General features: G+C 48.3%; 1 protein-coding gene across 3 annotated transcripts in view; it reads right to left on the reverse strand.

Annotated features, from left to right (window-relative positions):
- Nucleotides 1–21,953, reverse strand: part of SHROOM2 (shroom family member 2) — a 136,369-nt gene that overhangs the window by 18,356 nt on the left and 96,060 nt on the right. For 2 of the 3 annotated variants that reach the window (XM_045813650.2, XM_045813649.2), the window contains exons 6-7: nt 8,487–8,555; nt 2,090–2,773 (exon numbers count right to left, since the gene is read on the reverse strand). In XM_045813650.2, the coding sequence (XP_045669606.2) occupies nt 2,090–2,773; nt 8,487–8,555 (753 nt within the window). The remainder of the gene's footprint in view (nt 1–2,089; nt 2,774–8,486; nt 8,556–21,953) is intronic. The other variant, XM_045813652.2, reaches the window with a different exon arrangement.

A 21,953-nucleotide genomic window follows, 5' to 3' on the forward strand; every position in this document is an offset into this window, starting at 1 on the left:
TCGGTACCCTATGACCAACTTCCTTGGCAGCAAGTTTGGGAAATGGCACGGCCACCCTCTGCCTCACTGTGCTTCCCGGGAAGAACGGAGCGGACGTAGTTGGGTATGTGTCCAAATGCCAACCAGAGCTCAGCTCTCTGTGAGCACCTGTACAGCAAGAGACAGGATGCAAAGACGACCCTTTCCAGCCCCGCTGACACGGCGGATGAGAACATGCAATAATGTGGGTCCCCAAAGACCCCCCTCCCCGCCCCCACCAGGATCTTCAATAGTATCGTCACTGCTTACTGAAATCCCTCTCAAGCTCATAGGAAAGACAGAATGAGAAAATCAGGCAAGAAACCATGAAAGCTACTGCCTCCTCCTAGAGCCCACACAGGTCAGGAGCAGCACGGGAGCACACGGCAGTCTGTCCGAGGAGCCCAGCGGCTCCCACCAGCTCCGCAGAATGCAGAATGGAGGGGCTGAGGCCGACTCGCTTGCAACCGTCTCACATACGTGCCCACCACAGACCACCGTGTTGCTTCTCCTTCCTTTCACAACTGACAACGTCACCTGCCAGGGAAGGTACTGCAGTGATACCCACACTGTGAACGACATAAAGCACAGCGGGGGCCCGCAGAGGCAGCTGTGGGGACAGTGCCACACCTGGAGACACAGGATGACACCAGGAACGTATATCCTCTCTGCGGAGATATTTTGAAGTGAAAGAAAGAAAAGAAAAGAAAAGAAAAGAAAAGAAAAGAAAAGAAAAGAAAAGAAAAGAAAAGAAAAGAAAAGAAAAAAGAGAAAAGGAAAGGGGAAAGGGGAAAGGAGAGGAAGGAAGAAAAGAAGGAAGGGAGGAAGGAAAAGAAAAAAGATTAGCTTGAGACTGTAGAACAGAAGATCTAACAGACTTTCTGAAAATGGCGGAAATAACCAGTCTATGCCACCAGCCGCACCGAATTTACTTTATTTCTCACTAACAGACCTTTGCACGGCCGCATGTGGCTGCTGGTGACTGTGTGAGACGCGTCAGGACACTCCGGGCCAGAGCGTTCCTGGCTGCGGGGCAGACTGGGGACAGCACCTCTCACCTCTGCCCACGAGATGCCAGGAGCAACACTCCCTCTGCAGCCGTGACACCCAAAACCTCTGCAGACACAGCCAGTTGTGCCCTGGGGGCAAAGCGGCCCTCCCCCAGGTTGAGAACCACTGCTCTAGAGAACAAGACGAAAATTCTCCACTTCTTCCACTTCTCAGTTCTTCGAAGGCCCTCAGACAGGAGGGAAAAGGAAACAGCGCCCCTGACGGGTCAGACCCTGCCTGACAACATCTATCAACGTCTCAACGGGCACCGCAGACCATCCCACGCCTGAAATTCTAACAGCAGCACCATGTGCTATAATAGACGTTTCCTCTGCTTTAACAAAAGGTGTATACCAGCCTGGCTTTTCACATAAGATACAGAAAAAAACAGCATGGAGGAGGGCACCAGGGTGGCCCAGTTGGTTAAGCGGCCGACTCTTGGGTTTCAGCTCAGGTCATGATCTTGGGGTCCTGGGATTGAGCCCGTCAGGCTCCACACTCAGCACAGAGTCTGCTTGAGACTCTCTCTCTCTCCTCTCCCCTTGCCGCACCCTACCCTGTGCTTGCTCGTTCTCTCTCAAATAAAGAAAATCTTAAAAGAAAAAGAAAAAAACAGCGTGGAAATACTGGACATTATGAAAAACACGAAGATCTCCTGCTTAGTTTAAACTGGATTCTGATTACACACAGATGCTTAGAGAAAACACAGCCTTGCTGGGTAGATACCTATTGGTAATGCATATGTCAACACGGCCTTGGGTGAAAGGGACAGGGGATGGTCCCCCACCTCCACCACACCCCCCTTGCTTCTGTGGAACAGGACAGCCCCCCTACCAAGTTCACAATGCAACTGACCACTGGAGCTGTGGATTCTCCCCCATGGAGTCAGTCCCCAGGGGCAACTTAAAATCCAGTGTGTGCAGCTGAAGCAGGGTACCCGGCGTCCACCACCCAGGAAAGATGCACCTGCAGGAGCTCGGGAAAGGGGTCAGAGCACAGGGCCACTGTCCCAGGACAGTACCTTGTGGGATTCTCCTCCTGGATCAGCAGGGGAGGTTTGTCTGTCAGCTTCTGGGGAGCGAACTGAGGAGAAGGGGAGCGAGAGGTCTCCATGGCGGACGTCTGCAGGGGCCGGAACTTGGACGGGAGCAGGGCCTCACGCTTTGGACAGGCTGTGTGCTCATCTACATGCCGCTTGTCGTGCTCACCAGCGGCCCTGGCACCGTCTTCGGGCTGCGCACTGCTCAGCTTCTCCACCAAGGCACAGGGGCTGTGGGACAGGGACAGGCGGTCCACACACACCTCCAGGGCCTCCGGGGACGGTGGGGGAAGGGGCTTGCTGGGGGCACTTAGGGGAGCGGTCCCGGGTGTGCCACCGGCCAGGCCCTTGAGTTGCCTGGGTTCACGTTTGGGCGGCGGTGGCCTCTGTGGGGCTGGCTTCTTGGGGAGCGGTGCAGTGTTCACAGGCCTTGGGTCCTGCCCCCGAGTGTGCAGGGCCGAGGGGGGGGCGCTCGGCACGTGTGGTCCTGGGCCGAGCGTTTCCTCTGGGTATCTGTAATCTCGAGGTAGGGTCCCCGCTCTGCTGCGGGCCTCCTGGGGCACGTCTGGCGCTTCCCAGGTGGGAGGTGGCTTAGAGAGCTGGGACGGCTTCTGAGAGTCCTGCTGCGCTGTTGGAATGGCTTCCGGACGCTGGGCATCTGCTCGTCTAGAGGGAGAAAGTATAAAAATGAGCATACGACTCCAAGTAACACCTTCTCTCCAAATGGGACTAGAACCCAGATCTGGATAATCATCTTACATCATTTGAAGGAATTAAATCCATATACGTCTTCCCACACCTGTCTCCACCGTAATCAGTAATGCAAGATACGCAATCCAAACACACACCGGACATCAGGCTGGCTGTTGGCACATCATGTCATAGGAAGGGGAGTATTAAAAACACACGCACACGTATCAGATGCACGCACACGTACACGCAAGCTGCATGCTGGGGCAAAAAAATTTACACAAATATTTTTAAAAACAATGTTGATGAAAATTCTCACACGGCTTTATTCAGAAACACTTATTCCATGTCACAACACTATTTTTACGTGGCTTACTTTGGGAAATTGCCACATACAAAGGCACAGAACTTTCCAGCGTGAGGCACAAAACCATTTATTAATAAAACCTTTAAATTAAGTCGTATATTATTAAAAACGAGAAAAACACAGGCTTTTGGGCACGTACGAGGTCAGTGATCTTTCCATCCTGTGATCCATTTCCAGTTCTACCTGTACTTTCGAGGCACACATGCCTGTGTTTAATATGTGCAGACACGCACACACCCACGGAAAGGTTCCCACAAAACACTCGCACGGGCAGGCCTCACGTGTGCGGTTATCCGTGCTGTAGCCAACGCTCGTAGGCTAACAACTATCAAACCCGAAACGGAGAAGGGGGCCACGCCTTTGCCAACACACGGTTGCTTCCGACCTGAGTGATAAAACGAGCCTCTGATGGAATCTTCAGGTCAGGGAAGAGCAGTTTCGCGTTGACGGAGACAACCGTGTTGTTAAAGGAAACTCTAAGAAGGGCAGCAGTGGGAGAGCCAGCAGACACGTCCGAGCACCAGCGCCCAGAAGAGATGTAACCTACTAAGTAACAAGTCGGATAAGGCTTTCCCCCTGACACCCAGGGCAGGAGCCTCATTCTAGCACTCGCCTTCAGACCCAGGACTGAGCCGGCCTCCTGGGACAGGATGCCTGGCCTGGGTGTTACAGATGTCCCCCCACCCCCGGGATGCTGTCCTGCAAGTCCGGTGCCCTGCACACGTCCCTCTGACCATGCCCTCGGGAGAACGAGCCCCTCCAGGTTCAGCGGATGCTCGAGAGCAGAACCCAGACCATGCCCAATTCCTTCCCCTTTCCCACGGTCAGCAGCTGGGGCCAGCCCCCCACCCTGCGCTGCGGGAGCACAGCCAGACAGGCCGGACCCTGCCCCACCTAGAAGCTAGAAGCTCTCTGTATCTAGAAGAGGGCACAGGAGCTTGTCCCAGTGGGGCCCAGAGAGAGGGCAGCTTGGCTCTCTGCTGGCAAGACACTGAACATACCACCTCAGCTTAGAAGACACACGGTGGCAAAGCAGCCAAGCACAAGAGCTTAAAATATTAACCCAGTTCCAGGAAGGTAGATATTGCAGGACAAAAATACATACCAGGCACGCACTAAAAGAAACTACAAGTTTTCAAAATAACTTGAACATAGCAACGGATGTGTAGAGAACAGCGTCAAGCAGCTGTCTGGTTACCGAATCGCATTTAAGCACCTTCGAGCTGAGAACGCGGTTTGAGAAGCCTAACTCAGGGCTCGGGCGTCCTGCCGCGGACGAGTCGGTTTGATCTGCTGCGGGGGGGTGAATGCCCTGTGTCTCCTTTCCGTTCCAGCCACTGTGCCTCTTAAAGAGCATAAAACCTAATTCACGACACTTCACAAATGCCTCCCTAATATTCTGCTTCAAAGAGCGGAGCCATGCGTGCACTTTTCCTCCTCTCCTACCAACAGGCTTGAAACACAGCATCCACAGATCTGCAGGAAGGCTCTTGGTGCTGCTGACTTCCTAACTACCCACCACCTCCCAGACACACACAATTAAATTAGCCACAATGGACTGCTCAAACTTAAGTGCTTTTGGCCATCTGGATTCACCTTTAGTATGTTAACGAAAAAGGAGCTCTATTTGCCGGGTGTGTTAGACAGGATGTGGAGATGTGCCCAGACACAGGAGAGAACTCACACATGGGAAATAAGGACTCGGAGCAAAAGACGGCCTGCACGGTTTGCCCAAGGGCCATGTCCGGCTTCTGTCAGGCACAAGGCCTCATGGGCACTTCCTGTCTTCCCAGTGGGGCATCCTTTGCAGGACTGCAGGGCGCTCAGTGCCCTAGGGGAGGCAAACATGCTGTATGGTCTCTCCTGGTCCTAGCCATGGGGTTCACTGCACTGCCCCCCAGCACCGCACTCCAGTTAGACTTACGTTAGCACAGCAATTTCAGCGCCAAGCTTGTTCCCTCCCCCTTATTTTTTTTACTCCTTCTCCTCACCACCAAACTTACAAAGTCAAAGGCATAAAACCACTAATTGGCTTTTTAATCCAGTTAGGAATTCAGGAAATCAGGGTCACAAGAAGGACCACAAATGGGAATCTGGGGCTCTGCTAGGGTCACATTCTGATCTAACAGGTTCCACGTGACTGCTCAGTAGAGAACGTGCGTGTATGTCTGTGTGTCTGTACCACGTACGTTGCCTGTGTGTCTGCTGGGGGTGTGTTAGATGCGTTATCTGTCGGTCTCTGTGTACTGTACGTGTATCCCCCCTCCCGCTTTTTTAAATTTTCAAGTATAAAGTCAATGGTGATAGTAAGATCCATAGATACAGAAAATAAGGATGTCTTAAGGATTTGTCAGCAAAAGCATCAAAGCATCTTGCTCCTAGGTGTATACAAGGGAGCAGTGAGTAAAGCCGCACAAAGGAAAACTGAAAAGGCGCTGCATTCGAGAGCCCCAGCAATTGATATGCAACGTAGCTTGCTCACGTCATGCAAAACATGCTAATGACATGTTACCAAGGGGAACGCTGCTGCTCCCACGGTTCCAGGAGGAGGGAGGCCTGGCAGGCTCCACACACTGGAGACTCCCCGAGCCCTGCAACCTGCGCTTGGGCTCGACCCTATGCCACGCTGTCCTTCTTCATGAGCCTGGCCGCTGCGGAGGCAACAGGAGGTGAAAGGTCTCTAACGGGGCAGTGCAGCCGAATGAAACGAACGTGAAGAGGAAAGTCCCCAAGGAAAGGCCATGCTGAATGCTGCTCCGCGGCCCAAACACCCTGTGATGGGGCAGAAAGGACCAAAGGGCCCGAAGGAAAAATATCACGTAGATACACGTAAACACACACACGCCAAATGCTTTGGAAACCCCCCCCCCAGCTCTAATTGCCATCGACATTTCTGAGCTTTGGAAACCCCCCTCCCCAGCTCTAATTGCCATCGACATTTCTGAGCTTTGGAAATCCCCCCCCCAGCTCTAACTGCCATCGACATTTCTGAGCTTTGGAACCCCCCCCACTGCTCTAATTGCCATCAACATTTCTGATGTGGGTATGGTGACCGCCAGGCCCACGTCTAAATGTGGTGTCTGTATATGAGAGGTGGCCGTTTTATTTCCAGGTTCCATCTGTTCGCGATGAGCCCTGGGGCAGCACTGGATTTCTCTGTCTGGGTCGCAGTTTCCTGCTCCCCATCTCACAGGCCCTCGGTTCCTGGTCGCCCCCAGCACGGGACTGGCCTCACTCTCCAGGGACTCGTGGCTCATGGTCTCCACTCCCCTCACTGGGCTGGACGCACCTCCACGGAGGGAAGGGAACCAGGCTAACTTCTTCGGGGCCGCGGGAGCAAATCTTTCGTGCACCGTGTCACACCGTCACCTGAACGCCCATTACACCTACAAACGCATTTCTGGGTTTCAGTCACTGTGCAGAATGGTAAGGGATAAAGCTGCATTTTCTGAGACGCAGGCAGTTAGGTTCTGAGCGAAAGAACTCTGCATGTGAACATTCCCAACATAAGTAAACATCTGTAGACTGCTCTGTAATCACTCATTCACTGCTGCTTTGCAAGCAGGGTTAACCATTATTTTCACCAAGGAAAAGAGAAACATTTCCAGCCGGTCGATGACTTACGTAAGGCACACAGGGTCCTCCTTTCCGAAGTACTTACGGAGTCAGTGACAGGAAAGGACACACGGTCCCTTCTGACTTGGACACACGTGTTGCTCAAGGCTGTTACTTCTGCTGTGTTTTCGTGTCTGAGGCTACCGTAAAGTTTCTAGCCCACACTTAATTTGGGGTTTCATGAGGCAGACACTTCCAACCATGGTATCACTTACTAGCTATGTGACATCAGGCAAGAGACAGTGTGTCAAAACGCTTCGTTTCCTCTCCTGTCCAGGGGAGTCACAGGCCACACCCCGGGACGGTCGCCACGTGAAGCAGAGACAGACAGAGCCGCAGCAGAGCTGAAAGGAGATCCTAGGACAGCAACACATACCCTCTTCCCACGACGCCACATAGCCGGAGCACTGCTACCCAGGCCTCCAAGTGCGAAGGGCACCCCGTGGCAGCTGCTCCAGGGCCATCTGTGCTACGAGGGCACCACCAGAATTCTGTGCGTTGGAATCGACTCAATAACAGAGAGACATGCCGCAAGCTTCCAGTGCATAACACCAATAGGTTTCCTCCTTTCATTCAAGTATTATGAGGGGGCACCTGCGTGGCTCAGGCGTGAAGCGTCTGCCTTCGGCTCAGGTCATGATCCCAGGGTCCTGGGATCGAGGCCCATGTTGGGCTCCCTGCTCAGCGGGGCGTCTGCTTCTCCCTCTGCCCCTTGCTTGTGTGCACGCTCTCTCTCAAATAAATAAAATCTTTAAAAAAGTAAAGAAATATTATGAAAAATACTAACTTATGCCATTCACAAAACCAGCCTATGCTGACACTACCAATGGACAGGGTGGCTGGTGTATCAGAGACGGTCCAAGAATAGCACTTGCACCCCAAAGATAACAGACGTAGTGAAGAGAAGGGCCACATGCACCCCCGTGTTCACAGCAGCATCGTCCACAACAGCCAAACTGCGGAAGGAGCGGAGAAGCCATTCAACAGACGAATGGATTAAGAAGATGTGGTCCATATATACAATGGAATATTACTCAGCCATCAGAAGGAACAATTACCCAACATTTGCAGCAACATGGACAGGACTGGAGGAGATAATGCTAAGTGAAATAAGTCAAGCAGAGAAAGACAATTATCATATGCTTTCTCTCATCTATGGAACATAGGAAGTAGGAAGATCGGGGGCACCTGGGTGGCACAGTCGTTAAGCGTCTGCCTTCGGCTCAGGGCGTGATCCCGGTGTTCTGGGATGGAGCCCCACATCAGGTTCCTCCGCTATGAGCCTGCTTCTTCCTCTCCCACTCCCCCTGCTTGTGTTCCCTCTCTCGCTGGCTGTCTCTATCTCTGTCAAATAAATAAATAAAATCTTTAAAAAAAAAAAGAAGTAGGAAGATCGGTAGGAGAAGAAAGGGAAGAATGAAGGGGGACTAAACAGAAGGGGGAATGAACCACGAGAGACTATGGACTCTGGGAAACAAACTGAGGACTTCAGAGGGGAGTGGGGTGGGGGATTGGGATACGCTGGTGGTGGGTATTAAGGAGGGCACGTATTGCATGGTGCACTGGGTGTTATGCGCAAACAATGAATCATCGAACTTTACATCAAAAACTAAGGATATACTGTACGGTGACTAACATAACATAAAAAAAAAAAAAGAATAGTACTTTCGAGTGTATATTGCAAAGCCAGACCCACAGCAAAATTACCTGCAAGGACCATTAGGTAGGATTCTGAGGAGCTGCCTTCCAAATGGAGTTATGTTTCCATGAATGACCCTGGAATTTAACATTTACAGTTTTAGAAAGCACACATCCATTGCTTATGAGTGTCAAGAAGAGTGATTTTGTGATGTGTAGAATTGTTTATTAGAAATCACAGCTTAGGGGCGCCGGGGTGGCTCAGTCGGTGAAGCGTCTGCCTTTGGCTCAGGTCATGATCTCAGGGTCCTGGGATCGAGCCCCATGTTGGGCTCCCTCCTCAGTGAAAAGTCTGCTTCTCCCTCTCCCCCTGCCTTTCCCCCTGCCCGAGCTCTCTCTCTCCCTCAAATAAATAAATAAAATGTAAAAGGAAGAAGAAGATTCTAATGCCATGTGGGGAAAGCAATTACTTTAGAAAATCAGATGAATGTTATTTCTTCGTTGTCCTAACAGATGGATAAAAAGACTGGCTTCCTTTGGGTTTTATTTTTGCTTGTAGGAATTTGGATGGTAACAGGAATGAAGTCCAATTAGAGAGACCGATACGTCATTTGTAGTTAAGTGGAGGACAACTGTTTAACGGAGAGATTCCACGCGCAGATGAACCCAAACCACATGTACAAGCAGAGGCTCAGGAAGGGCTAGCGTCCAATCACAGAAAACACCCACATTTAGAGATTCTCATCTGTGATGGCCCCTCGAGTATCCAACTCCGTTTTCAGACTGTGCGCTTTGAATCTATTCCAGTCCTCTTTCATTTTTGTGGCTCAGAGACCCTCATTCCTGGTTCCAAGATGGGACACTTGGGGAAAAAAAAAATTTTTTTTTTAAACAAAATCATGCAAATCTCCTCTGCCTATCCAAGCTCCAGGCTAGTTAGAATCAGAGGCACAGACAAATGGAATAAAAATGACATTTGCAAGTGATCTGTTAGCTGAGTTTTCTCCTGGCATTCTCTGTTTCTGGCTTGCCTAAAAATACATCTTGCGCAAAGTTCAAAGTGTGGGCAAGCCTGACATCAGCTGCGATTTTTCTTTCTTTCTTTTTTTTTTTTTTTTTTAAAGTAGTGGCCGAACTGATGGAATCAGGGTTTCAGGGGCGAGTGGGGCTGGCCCATGACGTTGCTCAGCCACCGGCCAGAGACTCTACTTAGCCTGCTCTGCGAGTTTGACCCGGTGACTCAGCAGGCCGCCACTAGTCTTCTGAAGCTGCAGGACATAAGTGTCCTCAGTGATGCCACCAGTCACCCCACAGCCCCAGTGGAGACCTGCCATTTCTTCTGATGGGCGTTCAGCCACACGTGGAACCAGGCAGGACCCTACTCTCGGCCTGGGTCAACCAATGTCGGACCAGAATATTATGGAAGCCGGATACGAGATGAAAACCACAGGAGACAGAGGGAAAAGAAAGTTCCCTCTGCCTTCTGACCTCGACAGCTCTTTCCACACGGCATGGGACGCTACTACCAATTTGAAGCCGATCTAAAGAAAACAGGGAAAATGTCATAAATATTGGAGGCTTTTCGCTCCTCCCAGGTGTGAGGTTATGCTATCCAAATTTCTTTCCGGGGTTTGTAAAAAGCAGTGTAATGCTGCAGATACACACAGCCTCCTTAGACTGTCCTTACCCCCCTCCCACCCAGAATAACACTTGCCCTGATGGATGATAGATGAGAGCACAGCAATGTTTTTGTCTGATGTTTTGGATTTAAAGCTTTTTAAAGGAAGACCATTTCCACCAAATATAGGAGGGCATATCCAGTCAACCTCAAATATCAACCCCTTAGGGTCAAACCACTTTGCACTCCTGGTCCACCTTGTTCCCTGAACCCACTCTTCCAGTTCTCCAGAGCATTCTGAAGGAGTACAGGGGATGACTTCAGACATACAGATCTAAGCTCTCCTCAACCTTACCCCCTCAGAAGCCAGGCCTGGCCAGAGGTAGGGGCTGAGGGAGACATGCATGCCTGCAAATCTATATCTGAGCGAAAGCCTTCCAGCAACCTCGATTTTCTGCCAGCACGGAGAATCTCTGCTTTATGGGACCCTCCCCTCCCCAATTCCGTATCTCCCATTTTTCTAACCACTTGATCCGAATATTAAAAACTACTCCTGGGGCGCCTGGGTGGCACAGCGGTTAAGCATCTGCCTTCGGCTCAGGGCGTGATCCTGGCATTGTGGGATCGAGCCCCGCATCAGGTTCCTCCGCTATGAGCCTGCTTCTTCCTCTCCCACTCCCCCTGCTTGTGTTCCCTCTCTCACTGGCTGTCTCTATCTCTGTCAAATAAATAAATAAAATCTTTAAAAATAAATAAATAAAAATAAAAAATAAAAACTACTCCTGAAACTAATACTTGGTTTGGCATGTCCCTCCAAAACTCGATTATCATCATCTGAAAAAACAGTGACATTAAGTGCCCCTGGCTACCAGCATCAGAGGACCAACCCTTGATCCTTAATCCTCCACCCAGAAAGGCTTCTCAAACCCTGGGCTCAGGGGATTTGGCCCTTGGGCTGTAGTTTGCCAAACCCTGGTCTAGAAGGCAAGGTAGATAGTAATTCCTTAAAAATTCAAGCTCATTTTGAAAAGTACTATGAAGAATGTATGAGGAGAATGGAACGCCAAAGGGGAGAAAAGCTCTTTACACAGAGAGCAGGGTCTGCTGAATTCTTTTAAAGCTCTGATTTTACAACTTTTATGACCACTTTTTAGCCATTAGTGGGAGCAACGGTCTCTTGTGACGAACGTCGTGTGAACCGGAGTGGAGTGCCACACACTGTCACTTGAAATCCTTAGAAGCAGTTAGAAGGAAAAATCGGATCAGATAAATATTTTATGATGGTAGACATTTCATTCATCTCAATAATAGTTTTGGGAACATCTCGGCTGCTGAGTTTTTATTAGGTATGATCTACTGTTGATAAAAACTTAAAAGCCGCAAGCATTAGGGCACAGGTAACAAGCGATAAATGAATTTGGGTTCGCTTTAATTCTTGCCCCCACATCTACACGCTTTTCTTCTGAGCCACTTGTTTTTAAAAACACGTGTTTGAATTCCTAGAAATCTAGCGATGGGTCTGGGAGGTCTTCACGTTACACAACATTTTCACCTCTCTTCTTCCCCACACCCCACCACAATTTTATCAAGGTATTGTTTACACACCATAATATTCAAGCCACTGGAGGTCTGGGTAAATGTGCAAAGTTACGTGCTCACCACTACCATCGAGTCTAAATACAACCGCACTGCCCCAGAAAGTTCCCTCCTGCTCTAAGGCAGTCATTGTACCCAGGCTTGAAACCCCTGTAAGTCACTCAGTGTTTTTATCTGCAAGGAGAGCCAACTTCAGGCAGATGCAGAAGATTAAAACTCCTTAGAACTACAAACCCACCCCCACTGAAATGACAGGGAAACGCCCCATTTCAACAAATTTGAGGGGGAGTCTATTCACAACTTTCGCAAATTGAATTTTCTAAAAGCAAAGCCATCTTGCAGTAACTTTTCCAGACTGTTAAAGTATTTTCTGTGTGATGGATACCCCGTGATGGACATTTCCAATCTTCTCTCTTCCACTTACCTCATTTTACAAAATGCACATTTTCATCATAATTAGCATGGAAAGTAGATAGCTTGATCCTCTCCCCTGGAAACTTCCAGCCCTTCCTCCCACCACCACAAAATCAGGGCCAGATTGCACACTTGATCTTCTAGGCTCCCCCTCTCATCCTACCCAAGCCACCTGCCACTCCTCAGGGACCCCTGCAACATACATTTGGCCAGAGGCCCTTCCCTGCCATCCATCCCGTGTGGTTTCCAGATCTCCGCTTTGATCCACACTCTTCAGGAGCTGCCCCACAGACACCATGCCTGTTTTCTTTAAGATCCAAATGAAATGCAACGTTTTCCATGAAGCGTTTCCTGAACGACAGGCCTTTCTTCAGCTGAACCCACCTAAGGATCTAATCTCTGCCTGTTTGTCCCCAAACTGTTCTCAATTCATCTGTGTTATTTTCATTTACTCTCTCTCCTCTTGGGTACACTGACAGCACCCACTTCTGTCCCTGGGCCTAGCGCAGTCCCTGGGACAAAGTAGGCTTCAGCAAAGACTCAGTGAGGTAAAGGGGAGAAACGGAGGAAGGGAGGGAGGGAGTGGGGAGAGGAAGACAAGGCTGGCAGGCTGATTTTTTCTTGGGCCTTCTGACTACCCTGCATCATAGCATTTACGTTTATGTCTGTGTCCCTCCAAAATTCACACATCAAATCCTAACAGCCCCCCAACGGGAAGGTGTTAGGTGGTGCGACCTTTGGGAGGTAATGACGTCATCACGACGGAGCCCTCAGCCATGGGACAGCGTGCTTACAGGAGAGACGTGAGAGAGCTCGTTGCCCTGCTCTCCGCTCTCCGCCACGTAAGGACACAGCACGAACACTGCCGTCCGCAAACCAGGAAACGGGTCTCAGGAGCCACCAAATCAGCCGCACTTCCATCTTCAACTGCCAGCCTCTGGAACTGTGAGAAATAACTGTCTGTTGTTTCAGCACCTGGTCTATGGTAATCTGTTAGGGACTGTGTTCCCCAACAAGGGAGGATAAGATCCTTCAAGGGAGATTCTCTCTGTACCCGATTCAATTTTACAGGCTCCCTGGCACCTGACCACACATATATACATCAGTAACCAGATACATAGCTGTCACCTGAAGACCTGTCCATGGAGACCGTGCTTCGTCCGATCTAGTGGTAATCAAAACATAGGGGCAAACACACACACCCCCACCCACCCACCCCATATACTCGCATGCGCCAGTGCGCGGGAGCCATAAGGCCTGGGAGAGGATCTCACGCGCCCACCAAGTCTTAAATGAGACGGAGACAGCGTCAGCTCTACTCTGTAGCGGTCTCCTGACTGCCTCCCTCCAATTTCATGAATGCTACAGAAACAGGTCCAACTCACTGATTCAATTACGTTTACTTGCCCATTAAAGGTAATTTGAAGTAACTCAATTTTTCAACGAAGCGGTGACTGTAATAAAAAATATTAACTGGCGATTGGGCAGCCCCTTACTCTTTTGAAGGTGTTTACGTCTATAGTTCTATTGGCTTCTGTTTATGTTATTTTGACATACTTACACCCTGACTGATGAAATGTTTTGGGGTGGCGTATCAAAGCAAAACACACAACAGGAACATTACGATGAACATTAAAACCATCCCAATGAGAGATAACAGAAGGGAGAAAGACACAAGCATGGACAAATGTTCAAATGAGCAGATGCTACAATATACGGAGGTCTGACGGTTATGCCTCTCATGGACCCGTGGGTTCCTGTCAGCCAGAGCAGTAAGGGTGGCAGAAGGAGCTGGGGCACTGGAAACCCAAGCAGTTCTCGATTCTTCAGCAGAGACAACCCTATTACTAACCTCCATTTGCAGAGAGCAAGCACAACGAACGCAACTCAGCATTTCCAGGACACTGCAGCCCCAAGAGGCTAAGTCACTTGCCTCCTACCCTGAGCTAGAGTGAAGATGTTCACCTCTGACTCCTGCTTTCTCTCTGCAACATCACATTAGACCTTCTTCTAAAACACCTGGGTTCTTCTCTGCTCGAGCAGTTTTATCTTCTTTGCAAAGATGCTGGAGAATATTGCAGGTGGTGGTCTACAGCTCACAGGAAATTCATACCCACAGAGCCCCACATGGTTATGCTTTCTGCAGCAGTAACGCAAAGGCCAGCACACAATTTCGAGGAGCCAGGAGAATGGGAATGGATTGCACACAGCCACCAGGCAGGAACAACGACATGATAAACACAGTACATTAGAAAGGAAAAAACTAACTGTAACCAACATAAATGTTTGAAAAGCACACAGTGCACTTCAGCGATCTATTTGCAACCTAAATAACAATAATCAAGAAAGAAAGGCCCCACCCCCAACAGGAAAATGAACACAAGATGTGAGCAGTAACAAACAAAACAAAAAAATACAAATGGCTAGACAAGATGTAAAGTTTGACTTTGCTAGTTCCTGAGAAAACGCAAGTTAAAAATGAAATAACTAGGGGGTGGCTCAGTCGTTAAGCGTCTGACTCTTGATCTTAGCTCAGGTCTTGATCTCAGGGGTGTGGAGCCTACTGGATGGATGGATGGAAGGAAGGAAGGAAATAAAGAGTGAACTTTTTGCCTATCGAGTCACAGAATGTTTTAAATGTCAAATACGGACAAAGTTCTGGGAAAAGCAGGACTGACCTAGGCTGTTGGGTGGTCGGGCATAAACAGTACACACGTCATGGAAGGCATCTTGGGCATTTTCCCAAAAGCCGGCCTTCCAATTCCAGGTCTAGAATTTCATCCCAAGGAAATCAGCGTGCCAGAACACGAATATTTCACTACAGGATGTTTGCTGCAGTGTTACTTATAACTGCGGAAGACTGGAGACAACCTGAAAAGTCCACAGGACCTCTACTGGCCACTCATATCTTAGAATACCATGCATCCTACCCAGAACTTTCTTCTATTTTTACTAAGAAGGTTTTAATAACAAAACAGACTTTAAAATAACATGTCCTTTAAAAAAAAACTGTAGAGGCACCTGGGTGGGTCAGTTGGTTAAATGTCTGCCCTCGGCTCAGGTCACGATCCCTGGGTCCTGGAATCAAGTTCCGTCTGCGGCTCCCTGCTCAGTGGGGAGCCTGCTTCTCCCTCTCCCTCTGCTGCTCCCCCTGCGTGTGCTCCCTCTCTTGCTCTCTCAAAAAACGAAATAAAATCTTTAAACAAAAAAAAACCCAAATAACTGTATACACAAGCTACGAAGCGATATCCTCAAATTAGTAAAAATCTGGAGTCTCAAAAACATACGTCAAGCTTATAAAAATAAAGGAGCCATTTTGTGTTGGCGAGGATGTGGAGAAAGGTGAGCCCTCTTACATTGTTGGTGGGAATGTAAGCTGGTGCAGTCGCTCTGGAAAACAGTTCCTCAAGATGTTAAAAATAGAACTACCGTACAAGCCAGCAATTGCACTACTAGGTACTTACCCCAAAGATACAGATGTAGTGAAAAGAAGGGCCACATGCACCCCAATGTTCATAGCAGCATTGTCCACAATAGCCAAACTGTGCAAGGAGCCGAGATGCCCTTCAACAGATGACTGGATAAAGATGTGGTCCATATATACAATGGAGTCTCACTCAGCCACCGGAAAGGATGAATACCCACCATTTGCATCGACATGGATGGCACTGGAGGGGATTATGCTAAGTGAAGTAAGTCAAGCAGAGAAAGACAATTATATGGTTTCACTTCTAGGTGGAACATAAGGAATAGCATGGAGGATCATCGAGGAAGGGAGGGAAATCTGAAGGGGGAGAAATCAGAGAGGGAGATGAACCATGAGAGACTATGGACTCTGGGAAACAAACAGGGTTGCGGGAGAGGAGGAGAGGGGGACGGGGTAACCAGGTGATGGGTATTAAGGAGGGCACGTGTTGTGAGGAGCACTGGGTGTATCCACAACTAGTGAATCACTGAACACTACATCAAACACGAATGATGATACTGTATGTTGGCTAACTGAACATAATAAAAACAATAAGGAGCCATTTTGAATGCGGGGTAATTATTTGGTAAAAGATGAAAATATAGTTACAATAGTATATTCTCCCCATAGTTCAAGAGGAAATTGTTTGCTTCGGTTGTCTTCCTCCTATCACAGTTGCATGTGAGCCCAAATTCTGCAAATCCCACCCTTGAGACCGTCTAATTATTGTTACTCAGCTGAACCATATTTGGAAATGCATGATTTACCCGACAGGCTTTAGATATATTTGCTGTACACAGAAGTTACCTTTATAGACTGTATTCCTCTATAAAATGCCTCATACGTGAGCACATGTATGTGGTGCCCATTTCTACACACGTACATACACACTCGTGCATGTGTATACCCATGTTAAACACCTTCCTAGAATTTCTAGTTCTTCTACCTTTCATGGCCTCGGAGTATGTGTAAGGGCCCACTGGCTAGACCTTGGAACAGTCAGTCTCTAACAAACGTGCCGCAGGTGACACCCCAGAGCACGTCGTCTGTTAGCCGCCGACCCGGTGGGGCATTCGCACACCACACCGAGGCAAGCGTAGCTGTCCGGGGCCCTGCCACGGTGTCCGCAAAGCCTGCCGGCACGAAACGCAGTCTGCTGACAGGAGCTCCTTTTATCTGAAAGTGGATCTCCAAGGCATCACATGTATGTCCGTCTCCTCTATATTTCTGTGTCTTCTTTCACATGAGCGCTGGCAGCACAGAAGTCAGACAATATGACCTACGGGCCTGGAAGAATGATCTTAAGGGGGAGTTCAAGTCCCTGGCTTCTGTCCCTGAGAATGAAAAACTGTGACGGCATAAAGGGACCTTAGAAATCAGTGACTCCAAACTCCTTTTATGGACAAAGAAATGGAGAGTCAGAAAGGTTGGGTGACCTGCAAATTATACCCACGTGGGCTTGGGACACACGCCCCAAGTCTCTCCGTCTGGTGAGAGGTTCTTTGTACCACACACCCCCTTGGGAGGCCACACTGGGATTCCTTCTCACTGCACTCCCCCCCCCCATATGGGCCACGAAAGTTAGTAAGAGACTAGGTCTGGCAACGTGTACCACGATCTCCACTCAGCCCATACCTACCTGTAGGACCTTTTCAACCTCAGAGGTGGGAGGTATGAATCAGCAGGAACCCACCAGGTTACAAACCAGCCACACTGCATGCAAGGGCTCTCTATGAACCGGCTGTGTGAGTCCAGTCACTTACGGCCCAGTTTGTTTACTGTAGAATGAACATGGTGTGCAATGTGGTAAGGCCCAAGATACGTACGCGTGCGTGTGTGTGTGTGTGTGTGAGAGAGAGAGAGAGAGAGAGAGAACGCTTTGTGAACTTTAAAAATTAACAGAAGAGATTCTGCAAAAAACTTTTTTAAGTCAAAAAACTAAGTAACTCCAGGATCTCTTCAGACACCCAGCTATGTGTACAAGCCTCCCAGAAAAGACCTGATTATCCAGGAAAAGCCAGCTACAAACCATGAGTGTCCACTAACCAGGGAAAGATAGGTGGATCCAGTGGGCACAAAACGGCAGCCCTTGTTTCTACTACTTCCCCACCTGGATCTTCTTAAATTTTAACGCACAGAAGAGGCAAAGAATTAAAGGCATTAAAAGTAAAACAAATGCATTCTAAACGCCACATGAGATATGACCTTCCCAATATACCTCTGAAATTCAAAGGTACACTTTGGGGAAACAGCCAGTCCATACAAAACAAGGAGCAGCAAGCGTATGTGTGGAAGGGTCACGTGACTCAGCTGGGCAACGGACGCCTAATACAACCCACATGGTTAATCCCTGCATACATGGTGATTTCTAGTACCCTTCTAAAAAAATTGCTCCTGTGTGTATTCTGTTCACGCATCTGTGAGAAAACCCTGCAAATTTTGTCTTTAAGGGATGTGTGTTACTGTGTGTGTGAATGCGTGTGTGTGTGTGAGAGACAGAGAGAGAGAATGTTTCTTCCACCATGCATGACAAAAAGTACAGAGATGTACCTCTTTCTACCATCTGTGGAATACTTTTCTGCAACATAATCATAAAGAATATTTATACAATACCCCCTCAACGACTCTGCTTCGCAAGGAAAATGGGCCAGCCAGCCAGGTAATCTGTACCAAATTTTCAGATATTTTATGTGACATGTTTCAGTCATTCATTCTACCAGTCTTCAGTGTGTAAGACTAATTATAAATGCTGCCCGGTAGATTTCTGAAAATCTTTCTTCAAACTCCTTTCCCTTTTTCCTTCTCAACAGCATGACCACTAACACATGCGTTTTAAAATTAACTCCTACCCATGTGAGTCAGGAAACGCAGACCCAAACAGATGCAGGTGTGTGTCTGTGCACACGCACACACACATATGCAGCAATTTCTCCGAAAATGGCATCCTCCCTCCACACACAAAAGCATCTGTCAGTAAAGCCAAGGCATTTCAATCATTTAGAAATACGGCCACAAATGTTTCTTTTACGGTACAAAAGGTGAAAACAAAAGATCCATAGCACATGTACGGTAAAACCTGTACGAAATGGCATGCCTCTAAACTGTCACAATCACACCAGAGAGCAAAATGCAAGAACTGGGAAATACTCAGAACACACTGATTCCCTCTTCTCCATTTAGATGTTTTCACTGCAATTAGCAAGCAGGCTATGTGTGAATTTACCCACAGAGCATTTTTTCATGACTCAACATGCACACCTGATTTTGCTGCCCCCTCCCGCACTTCCATGTGGCTGACTCACCATTTCCTTTCAATATCCGCATTCAGTGTCTCGGTCATGAAAATGCTAATTTCTCACTGGCATGGAAAAAAGAAAAGGCCAGACAAGGAACACGGGTCTTCGTGCCATGCTGGCCTTCCGTAGGGAAGGCAGAGGTCTGCAGATTTCGCGCGGAGCAAGGCTCCCACATGCCAAGGCGACTGGTCACACCAGCACTATGGCTTGCAGCCCAGAACACAGTACTGAAAGGCACTGCCGTCTAGTCTCAGTGCACTTTGAGTCAACCGCAGAGCCCAAAGCTGCAAAATCTTCACGTATCTATCAGCATGCATGCAGCACACGCGCAGCGTGCCCGGACACATATGTGCCTGCATGCAGAGCTCGAGCTGGGATCTGTGCCCCAATTTGCATTATTTCTCATTTTCAGGCAGAACAATAAACAAGGGAGACGTTTGCAGATCTCCCCAGATCTTACCCACTGCACTGTGAGCTAGCTGACAACCTGCTTTTAAAGACAGGAGAACAAAAGAAACACTCGTAACTACAAACACTAGCAAACAGTCCCATCCTGGATGAGATGCCTTAAGAAGAAATGCGGGAGGCTCTTACCGGCTCCCTGCTCGCTGCCGTCTGTGTGGTGGTGGACCGTGAACACAGCGGTACGCTTCCTCCAGGGACCGGCAGACGCACTCTGCCGCAGCCCCTGGGTCTAGCTGCCTCCAGCACAGACGAGTCTCAAAGCCATGCTCACAACAGCTGGCCTGTCTGTGCCTGCTGCCTCGTGATGGACAAGTTCACGCACGCTCCGTCAACTCTAACCTCCGTGACTCAAACGACTCCTCCTGACCTCAGGGGGAACATTCCCAAGGCTTCTGTGCTTAGACCCCCGCCCCCACCTTGCTCTTTTTAAAACCCCTAAAGGCTTGGGTGTCTTCCTCCTTATAATTTACAAGGCGGAAACACAGGAAAGCCCACTGAACATATTTTACTGAGCTTTATCTATTTAACTATGCTAATCGCATAGTATGTGTGATACACAGTTCAACTCCACGACCACTATAAAATCTGATGGACCGAGGAGAGAACAAAATCCCACTGAATAGCCTAATTTATATGTATGTGTATTCTATTTGTACTCTGGGGTTTATCACACACTCATTAGGAACGTAATCCAGCAAACAACAAAGTGTTTCCCGAAGTTTTACTATGTGCAAAGCATTCAGTGAGGAAGACAAAGAAGTCGCAGGCTGGCCGTGACTTCCCAGCCCCTCTTTTCGCAATGATTCGTATTTAAAGTCCTTGCCCTCCACCTCCCTTCCTAAAGCAGCCCGAGACCTCAGTGCCACCCCCATGCAAAAAGCACCCTCCTACCGCTGTCCCTAACAGCCCCTTCCCATGCTGAGAGCCCCAAGCCCTCCCCGGTCTTGTGCTTACCCTTCAGAATCGGTTTTCTCTTTTCAACCTGCTTCTGTCAGCCTCTTCTGAATTCATGATTTCCGACTCTTGCTCATTTAACCAAGTAACACACGCTACTGTGCAGTATGTCCCAGATTACTGCTATATTTGTAAGAGTGACTTTTCCCTTCTTTCCACACCTACTTGATCTTGACCACTGTGCTGATGCAGTCATGTTATATCCAGTCGGCATTTAAATAAGTCTGCTAGGAAGGTTGCTATGGATATCTCATCATCCAGGGACGTGAGGTTATTAACTTAGGTGGCCTGATGCAATCACACTAAAAAAGAATGAGAATGTGAACCTGTGTCTTCAATCCCAAAGCTACATTCTTCCTCTGACTTCTCATCTCCACCTATGATTTTACCGAGTACATAATCCTGTTTCTAAGACGGGGCACCCTCTGCCCCAGGCCATCTCTAGGACCTTAACACTCAGTGCAGGGCTGCACAGCCATCCACATAACACATGGCTAGTAAGAATCTGTAGCCGATTCGATATTTTACCATACTCACTGGTCAAAAGGTATGTTCCTAGTATTTACAAATAAACTAATTCAAAATGTATTTTAAAAATACAATTTTAGCGGCACTTGGGTGGCTCAGTTAAGCGCCAGCCTTGGGCTCAGGTCATGATCCCAGGGTCCTGGGATCGAGTCCTGCATTGGACTTCTCCCTCTCACTCTGCCTGCAGCTCCCCCTACTTGTGCTCTCTCTGACAAATAAAACAAAATAAAATCTTAAAAAAAAAAAAAAAAAAAAGGAATATGATTTTAGGGGCACCTGGCTGGCTCAGTCAGTAAAGTGTGTGACTCTTGATGTTGGGGTTCTGCGTTCAAGCCTCACATTGGGTGCAGGGATTACTTAAAAATAAAATCTTAAAAAAATTACAATTTTAAATACACATTTCATTTTTTAAATTTTATTTTTATTTTTTATAATAATTTATTATGTTATGTTAGTCACCATACAGTAGTACATCATTAGTTTTTTTTTTTTTTTTTTAAAGATTTTATTTATTTATTTGACAGAGAGAGGGAACACTAGCAGGGGGAGTGGGAGAGGAAGAAGCAGGCTCATAGTGGAGGAGCCTGACGTGGGGCTCGATCCCATAATGCCGGGATCACGCCCTGAGCCGAAGGCAGACGCTTAACCGCTGTGCCACCCAGGCGCCCCCATCATTAGTTTTTGATGTAGTGTTGCATGATTCATTAGTTGCGTATAACACCCAGTGCACCATGCAATACATGCCCTCCTTAATACCCACCACCGGCCTATCCCATTCCCCTACCCGCCTCCCCTCTGAAGCCCTCAGTTTGTTTCCCAGAGTCCGTAGTCTCTCATGCTTCATTCCCCCTTCTGATTACCCCCCCCTTCATTCTTCCCTTCCTTCTCCTACCCACACTTCATTTTAGAATGCATTTAGAATTACAGAAAAATTACGACAGTAAGAGAATTTTGGTATCTCCAATGACCGGTCTCCCCGACAGTTAACCTCTTATGTTCGTATGGTAACATTTGTTATAATTAATGAGCCAATCTGGGGACATTAATATTAACTGAAGCCCACACTTGTTTCAGATTTCTTTTTTACTTAATGTCCTTCTTCTGTCCCAGGACCCTGTCCAGGGTACGTTACAATTAGTTGTCACGTCTCCTTGGCTTCCCCTAAGGCACAGCTCCCCAGAACTTCCTTGTTCTTGATG

This window comes from Ursus americanus, chromosome X, assembly GCF_024610735.1.
Source record: "Ursus americanus isolate L20-20 chromosome X, mUrsAme1.1.p, whole genome shotgun sequence".
NCBI classification, from domain to species: domain Eukaryota; kingdom Metazoa; phylum Chordata; class Mammalia; order Carnivora; family Ursidae; genus Ursus; species Ursus americanus.